The sequence below is a fragment of the Alosa pseudoharengus genome, unplaced genomic scaffold, assembly GCF_046254945.1.
Source record: "Alosa pseudoharengus isolate Yale_2024_CS ecotype anadromous, Long Island Sound unplaced genomic scaffold, YU_APseudo_1.1 YU_APseudo_1.1_scf_2, whole genome shotgun sequence".
Lineage (NCBI taxonomy): Eukaryota > Metazoa > Chordata > Actinopteri > Clupeiformes > Clupeidae > Alosa > Alosa pseudoharengus.
The window spans coordinates 5,422,922-5,432,102 of NW_027468663.1; the positions used below are offsets into that span (position 1 = coordinate 5,422,922).

General features: G+C 42.2%; 1 protein-coding gene across 1 annotated transcript in view; it reads left to right on the top strand.

Annotated features, from left to right (window-relative positions):
* Positions 1-8,872, top strand: part of map4l (microtubule associated protein 4 like) — a 32,507-nt gene extending 23,635 nt beyond the window's left edge. The window contains exons 13-18 of the mRNA XM_076296026.1: positions 70-141; positions 2,889-2,981; positions 3,389-3,470; positions 3,558-3,664; positions 4,452-4,641; positions 5,306-8,872. Coding sequence (XP_076152141.1) covers positions 70-141; positions 2,889-2,981; positions 3,389-3,470; positions 3,558-3,664; positions 4,452-4,641; positions 5,306-5,310 — 549 coding nt within the window. The 3' untranslated portion in view covers positions 5,311-8,872. The remainder of the gene's footprint in view (positions 1-69; positions 142-2,888; positions 2,982-3,388; positions 3,471-3,557; positions 3,665-4,451; positions 4,642-5,305) is intronic.
* Positions 8,873-9,181: the final 309 nt, after the last annotated feature.

The window sequence follows — 9,181 nt, forward strand, 5'->3', positions numbered from 1 at the left end:
ACACCTGCTGTTCACCATCCTGGGGCCGCTGGGCATTTCCTTCTGACCCGTGGGTGGTTGTCTCCCCAGGTGTCCGCATCCCAGGGCAGGAGCGATGCTCTGGCAAAGGGCTCCCTCTCCAAAGAGACCAGCCAGAGCAAAGTGAGTTCCGCCCATTGCCATCTCCCTTCTGCATTCACTCTATCATTCGCCCTTTCACTCCCTCTCTCTCTCTCTCTTTCTCTCTCTCACTTACTCACTCTCTCACTCATAGATGTACACATTCACTCAATTCTTCACTCTCTCACTCAGACAATCTGTCATTCACTTTCTTCCCTCAATCACTGACTGACTCTCTCACAAATACACTCTCATATTCTCTCTTGCTCACTCACTCACTCACTCACTCACTCACTCCGTCTCACACATCTATTCACCCTCTCACTAACTTTCACCCCTGGATTGGCTTATTGTTCACTTGCCCAATCACTAACACTCGCAATATACTCACTCACTCTCACACACATTCTCTAACTTGTTCACTTAGCCTGCACTGTCCGTTACCTCCCTGCTTTGTCTCCCTGATGTTACACACACTTACATAGATATACAGACAACATTACCAATAATGTTATATGAGCATTTTACCAGACAATCATTACTTAGTGCAGTGTGCTATGAAGAAAGCAATTTCTCTCACTGCCTGGTTAAGCAAGGGGTGATGGCTTGATTCTCATGCTATTTATTTCACGTTTGCTATCAAAATTCTAGACATTGTGTCACTTTCAGTGATCTTCCGGATATAGAATTTAAACTGAAAAATATATTGATTTACACACACCAAAATACTCACTGTGGTTCATCAACAAACACAAAGTAAGTAGATGATGTGATACCTTTTATGTGTAAGTGAAAGCTGTGTGCCTTGACACAGCTGTGCTCAATTGTGATGACTTTTCAATTTGAAATTATCCTTATCTAAAGCGATTAACTTAAAATGCTTGATTTATAATCAATTCATTTCTATAGACATTTCCTCTGCTGGTCTTCTCTCTTTAACTCTTGCACTCTGTTAGGAGGCTGTGACTGTCCCTGGGAACAACTGGTGAATAGTTATCTCACATGGATTTATTTCACATCAGCTGATTCACATTTTTACCATTCACAATCAATAACTTGTTGTAGAATACATTTGTTGACATAGAAATTGGATTGGATTTAACCAATAAATCAAAATGAAATCACTGTTCATACATTCCCAGGATCACACATACAGCCTCGCAGCCTTAACAATACTATACTATAGATTATCCTTTTTACTGTATATTTTAAGATATGTTTTGATGTATATATGTGTGTGTGTGTTGTGTGCATGTGTGGCTGTATATGTGGTTATATATCTCAATAGGAACCCTTCCTCATGTTGACCCAGGATGTTTTGATTGCTCTGATGTTGTGGGTTTTATATATGCACGTCTCACTGTGGTGCTACACCTAACTCCACTGCTTCAGCCTGCGGAGATACTTTAGCAGTGCTCCGCCACTGTCAGAGTAGCCATGGTGGGATAATCATCATGATGGTGCCCTTTTGCCCCTGTTCAGCTCTCACGCTCATGGTGAAACACACTGTGTGTTGAAGACCTGTGCGCTCACTCCACTGAGTTTCTCTAACCTCCGTGCTGAGAGCACCAGCTGTAGTAGACAGTAATATCTTTCTTAAGAGGTACCTTTCAAGAAGATGACTCTTAGTAATCTGAAACACGACACTTGTGACTATTGAGCACACAACACACACCTTCATTGAGGGTGTGAAACCTAGTGTCCAAGAGGAGTTTAGCCATGTTGGGAAGAAAATGCAACTGCTTATTTTTGAACGGACTCCCTTCCCTGAGACAAACAATCATACCATTCAGTCTCCCTATTAGTATCATTTTCTCAAAGATGGATTATTATGCTGTTTACAAACCATACAGAATATTTTAAAGGAAAATAACAGGCAGGCATACAGTATGTTCCCATAGGGCTAAAGCAGAAAGACTGAGGAGGAGTCTCTTTCCTCAAACCTTCTGCATCCTTAACACATAAAACTCTTTAAGCTACATTAGTATATGGACTTAACACAAAACTCTTTAAGCTAGACTAGTATATGGACTTAACACATAAAACTCTTTAAGCTACATTAGTATATGGACTTAACACATAAAACTCTTTAAGCTACATTAGTATATGGACTTTAACACATAAAACTCTTTAAGCTACATTAGTATATGGACTTAACACATAAAACTCTTTAAGCTACATTAGTATATGGACTTGCCATACTGCACTTACACACACTGCACTTTTACCCCCTTCTCTCTCAATCTATTTATTAAATTCTTCTAAATCTTTTTCTTTACCCTTATAAATAGACACCTCTGCACATTAAAGTTCACTACATGTTTTACAACTATATCTTTATGTATGTGACAAATAAAAAAATCCTTGAATCATTGAATCCTTTTATAACCATTAACATGTAATCGTCACACATTCCTGTAGAATTCAAAGCAGTGGCACATTGACAACCCTATCTGCCGACATGCACAGGTAGTCATGAGTATAAATTCATCCCTGTGGCGCACACCTACTGTAGGCACATCTTAGTCTTCAGAGTGCCTTGCTTAAATGACCTCCCCACTGGCTGTGCATCTCCATCAACATACTTCTCAGTCCATTTGCGTCTCCCCCTGACAGTGACATGATGATTCCATTACATGATGATTATGAGTGAATCCCTCCGTAGTGAGGATGACTATGGCTTATGTATGTAGAGCCCTTGACCTCCACGACCACCTTCCTCATGTCCTTGCTCCTGCCGGGCTGCCCCCAATGACCCTGTGTCCTCTGTGGTGTTGTACTGTGTTTAGGTTCAGATAGTTCACAAAAAGCTGGACTTCAGCCACGTCACCTCCCGCTGTGGCTCCAAGGACAATATCAAGCATGTCCCTGGTGGAGGGAATGTAAGTGCACTGTGTCTCACTGCCCAGACCCAGATGTCGGGTACAGCATATACCCCTTTTAAATACATAGCAACAGATTGCAGCTGTGTGCACTGCATTTGGGTTCTGGATGTGGGTGTGTGTGTGTGTGTGTGTGTGTGTGTTGCATGAAACAAAAGAAACACTATTTTAACCCCTAGCATGTGCATGCTTTATACACCACTGTATACTAATGTTTCTTAAACTAATTTGTATTTTTTTACACATACAGTACTAGAATTGTTGTTGAAATTGAACGCTGAAATGTGCAAAATCATGGCAAGCTTTTACAGTAATATCTGTGGGCATTCAGGAAGTGGCTGAGCCACCAGTACAGACATGATATACTGTAAGTCATCAGCATTTCCTTTTGTGATCTTTATCTACAGGTTCAGATTCTCACTAAAAAGGTGGATGTAAGCAAAGTGACAGCCAAGTGTGGCTCCAAGGACAATATTAAGTACAAACCAGGTGGGAAAGCATGGATGCATGGTATGGTTAGAGGATAGCATGGGAGATTACTTTCCTCTTGTAACTGCAATGCTTTGCACATGGCAGGAGGTGGTGATGTGAAGATAGAATCCCACAAGGTGAACATCAAGGCCAAGTCTAAAATAGGATCCATGGACAATCTTGGCCATGAATCAGGAGTTGACAATGGCAAGGTAAAAACCATAATTTTCCCCACTCGCATAATATACCAGCATACCAGCATACAGACAGTATACTCTGAAATAAGTCCTCATAAAATTAGCCTCAAAGGGTGAATCTCAACTGTACAAATAAATCCCTCTGACAAAAGAGAAAATTTGGTGGATGCAAACAAAGATGTTGTCACAAAGATGCTGTCACAAAGATGCACCCATGGCACACACATAAAATGAAATGATGGCAGGCCTGTGACAGAATCTTTCTTTCATGTTGGGACATACTGTAGATGAAGGTCTGACCTACTGTATTCTTTCAGATTTCCGCTAATTTTGCTTGTGGAATAGGCTATAGTCTTCTTTGCCACAAATGCAATATTATAACATGCTTTGCATAAGCCAGAAGAGGATCTTACTAGGACCCTGCTGTCTGTTCTACATTTGCCATATTTTTGGCCACAAGAGGGCAGACATCTCTTGTTTTAAATACACAAGGCCTCAGTGATTCAGCAAAATTGCAAGCTGAACACAGAGGTGCTTGGGGCCTTTGTATAGGTGTGAGTCAGAGGCCAGTCATAGATGTGATTTGCCAAATTACATTTCAGACCTTTTCTTGCATTTTCGTCATGTTTTACCTACATTATCCAGTTTTTTTTTTTAACCAGAGTGATTCATATAAAACAATGTTAGGAAAATAGTCCCCATATTTTCCAGTCAGAGCCCCTCTCTAAATTTCCACATCCTGGTTTCTATCTGGTTACTACTGACTGAGCTGCTCATCCGTCTGCATGTCGTCTGTCCTCAGGCTGAAGGGGCTAAAGAGAAGGCAGGAGAGAGCCCATCCCCCCCTGGTACCAACCAGACAGCTGCGTCAGCCAGCATGGCAAAGGAGAATGGGGTGAAGGACAGCGCCGCCATGCCCATGCCAGTGCCATCTGTGGGCGAGGGGCTCCGAGACCCTCCACAGGGGATGGACAAGCACATCACTGGGACAAGTAGGTGGCCCACAGCTACAGCATGAGCTCTGTCTCTACCCACACACTTTTGAGAACTGTGGCTGTCAGTGGTGTGAGAATATATTTAAATCTACCTTACAGATATCACTGCTAAAAAGAACAGGGTGTAGACTTCTGTAGACATCTGTACATCATTTATTATACTCCAGCAGTTCATTACACCCCTAAATCACTCATCTATTCCTCCAAAGTGTATATTCAGAAGTTGTTTTCATGAAAAAATCCCCTCATGGCCTTAAATGGCTTTACACTGTTCACCTGCTAGTGGCTGCTGCAGCTGACACATTAGTTAGCTTGTTTGTGTCTTCATGAAGAATTGTCCCACCCTCAGGTACTCAGGATTGGTTCTATTCTTATGACGCACTCATGGACTGATGCCTGAATTGGCCCACCTTGGCTGTGATTGGTCGAAATGTACATCCAAAACAGAAATCCTCAGCCATGACACTGACTGCTTATTACGCTCATACATCTTGTAAAAATAGCTGACATCAAACGGACATGTTAACAAGGTTAAAACTTGATTTTCACCGGAGGGGGTCTTTAACAATCCATGCCTTTCCTTTATCCACTGCTCATCCCTCTCTTTTCTCTCTCTTTCTCCACTGCTCATCCCTCTCTTTTCTCTCTCTTTCTCTCTCAGATTGAGTCTTACCAGCGGAGCTTTGGCGGGAGCGCACGAGCTCGCACGGACCACAGCGCCGTCATCATCTCCTGGCCCTCCCCCTCCCGAGTGGCAGCCGCCCCGACCCCCGACCCCCTCCCCTACCCACATTGCAGCACCTCTCTCAGTGTCTCTCTGGGGTCCGCCATCTTCCCCCCACCCTCACCCGAGTCCGCCTGACCCGTCACCTCTCTCCACGGAGACAGACGGGCACTACCGCACACAGACACACACAGAAAACACACACTAGCAGGACAGGAACTGTTTATTTTTTTACCACACACTCCAGGCATTTACAGAAAAGAACACACACACATACACCTTTTACTCAGCTTTATTTATCCTCTACCATCACTGTCATTCTCTCTGTCCTCTAGGACTTATCTCCATAAGCTCTGATGTCTTGCTGAAGCTCAGCACAGATTGGAGCTCTGAAAAGACAACGGTTTCAAACACATGGGTTTCGGTCTCCTCTGGGATTGTGCAGGCTTTTTTTCTCAAATCTACGGGATAAGGTGTTTGGTAAAAGTTTGAGATCGAGCCCTTCTGGATGAGGTCACGCTAGGTTAGTCAGTGAAACGAGTGTAGTTATCCTACCTTCTCCTACAAGTCCTGGCACAGAACTTCCTGTGTCCATGCTGCTTTCTTAAGACCACTTATCCCTGATTTCCTGTGGGCATTTAGTGTCTTCTCACTGCTGTCCTTTTGACTGGTGTGAGCCAGTGCTTTCCCTTTGACTGACCCAAGCACATGCTACACACCAGCTACTGCCGTATCTGAGCACGCCCCCCCCTTCCCCCAATGAAACCCCAGAATTCACTTGAGATGTAGCTTCTTACATCATACTATGGCAATTAGTGAAGCACCCTTTATCGTGAGCATGTGGGGCTGTCTTTGAATCCTAATAAAATAGGACTAACCAGCCAACATTCACTCAGTCTCTCCCCATTGTCCTCTTCCCATGTCTTGATTCTTCACTTAGATTATAACCCCGTGGTCGCCCTCTAAACAGCACTCTGAACTATTAGAAACTTGTAGGCTCTTTGAACAGTAGGATATTTACTTCTCTGTATCGTGTTTGCGTAAGAATTTACTGTAACAAATGAGCTGTATCATATGTTGTTTCATCATCAGCCTACTTCTTTCTCTCATTGTACCGTTTCTCTCGAAGCAATATTGTGGTCTTGGCTGATGGGGCACAAAAAAAAAGCTCAAGTGCACAGGTACATAAAAAGCTACACCATGGTACAGCAAGATCAACACATGCATCCCCACTTAGGGTGTACAGGCAGGATGAGGTAGGAGGAGAGAGGGGGAAGATGTAAGGAGGAAGAAGAGCAAACCTGCTGGTAGTGAGCAGGGGGTTTTGTTTACACCACAAATGATGGAGGCATATTCTAAAAATGGCACACAGTGTAATAGATAAACCACCTATGTTACCTGTCTCTGGAATGACATGGTTTGGGAGCTAGTGTTCTCAAAAATCACTGTTTAACTTGTAAGTTCGTTGGTGGAGACATGTTGACAAGCATCACCAAAATGAGAAATTAGATAATATTTGCCTGACTGGTGACAACCAGTTTTTTGTCAAGTGCTAAAGGGTAATATTGGGAACCATGGTCTACACAGGATGTAAGACCAATTCCTATCCCAAAATGTCAAGATATAAGATTGTGAATTTTTATTTTGACTTTAAATATTTGCAATTACTATTGTACTGGACAGTATTTTATTGAGCTTTTCTTGTGTTTTATTTGTGATGAGTATGGAAATTTATATGGCACAGTGTGAGCGCTTTGTACACTTTAAAATCCTCTAGTGATCCAAGTTTTGGAGGGTTGGATGACGAGGAGCCCTCTTGTAACAGTGCTGCTGACCGTGTACCAGTAATGCTTGTCAAGTACGCTAGCATTCCAGCATTAGGTATATTATACCCCTCAAAAAGTATTACTATTCAACAGAAAGTACTTTGAAACTTTCCTCTGGTCAATTCCATTGTGGTAATTTATTTATCAGTGAAACAAATGTAGCATACTGTATGTTGGCCAAGTAGAAAGCTTTCAGTAACCACTTCAGTAGGAGTAAAGCAATCATTTGAAAAGCACCTTATTATAATTCGTGTATTCAGTGAGGTAGAGAAAATACCCCAGACTTCTCTTTAGATTTGAATCGATTTTACAAAAAAAAAGTGAAATGATCGAAAGGAGTCACAGCAACGGTATAGCCATGGAGTAGTGCGTAGGTGGCGTGTGTGTGATAGCTGTGAGAACTCCAGGTTGTTTGCCTGTGAGTGTAGTAGTGAGTGAGTGTGCTCCGCTGACCTGTCTTTTGTCCCTTTGGTGGTGAGTGTGCACCTAGCAGTGCTTGCATCTGTCTTTGGTTGTTGTGCTTAAAGTACCTTCTATCTGCTTTGATCACTCAGTCACTCACTCACTCATCAGCCAGCCAGCCAGCCAGTCAGTTAGTCAGTCAGTCAGTCGGTCGGTCAGTTAGGCAGACGGTCAGTCAGTTCTTCTCTCTCTCTCTCCGTGTCTGCCGGGTGTTTCACCTTTCGGATGCTCAGTCACTGCTTGCACCCTTCCAACAGGTCCCCACTGTTAAATAGACAACACACACAGTGTTACAGTAATCACGACAGGGAAAGAGGGTAAAAAATCTAATCTTGATTGGATGTTAACTTATGTGATGAAAGAAAAGCTGTGGATTCTTACATAACTTTCTCTGGACAGTGTTTTATTCTTAAGCGTGTCTGCCTTTTTTGTTAAAAAGGGCTGATGAACAAGAATGTTTTTAAAAATGCAATGTATTAAGTAAGATGCAAGGAATATACAGTATATGTATACAGGATTTTTTTCAGTCTGTTATTAAGATAACAATGAGTCACTCACTAAATAAATTACTAGATAGCTAGAGGTATCCTTTTCTTTAGTTAAGGGACAGCTGATTTAAAGGTGCTGACTTTCAGGGTTACCACCTTGCTAACAATCTGCCTTGTGCACATTGCTCTTTTATATACCCCATCCTACTTAGGGTTTCAAATTAAATTTGCATGAAGAGTAACTACTTCTCAAACAACTGCGCATAAGTGTAGTCAAATTCTACTTCAAGTTCAAACGTTTTTAACCGTATAAACACCACAAGCATTCCTGACTCTTTTGTGTGTTACAGTATGTAGAGAGAGCTTTTAAACGTCACAACACCTGTAACTGGACGTGCGGAACAGACAGCATTCAGGAAGTGCACGAGAGAGGTTAAAGGTCATCAGTAACCCCCTGGAACAGTGATTCCGCACCTGCTGCACCCGACACTCACAGTCAGTGAATGTGAATGCTGAGATGTCCATTCCCCACCTCTATATGAGACTAATTATAGTTGTCTTGTGGCATGTGTTACAGTAGGTAGCCTGCTCCTGGAAACCAGCAAGGAGCCCCTCTAGTTGTGCATCTACTCGAAAGGCACAATAAGTGTGTACTTGCTATTTAACACACCATAAGAGCATGCAGTGGACAATGGACTGTAGACATCAGTCTAGGTAGACTGGATTCATTGTCTCCCCTTTTATTTTGAGATGTATTTTTCTTTCTGAGAGATGTTCATTGTGTTTAATTGTTAACTAGTGATGTGAATATTAATCATAAAATAAAAATCAAACAAAAATGGTATTTGTTTCATTGTTATTACATAAAATAGAGCAATCAGTGGATTGGTCAAATACATACAGAAATCACAGTACAAAATCTGTGTAGCACTGTTAATTCATTGCATGTAGATTTGTGTTAGGAAGACCAAAGAGAAAAGCAAGGGACAAATGTATGTAGCATTTCCACTATGGGCAACACCCTGGTGCTGGGGGAA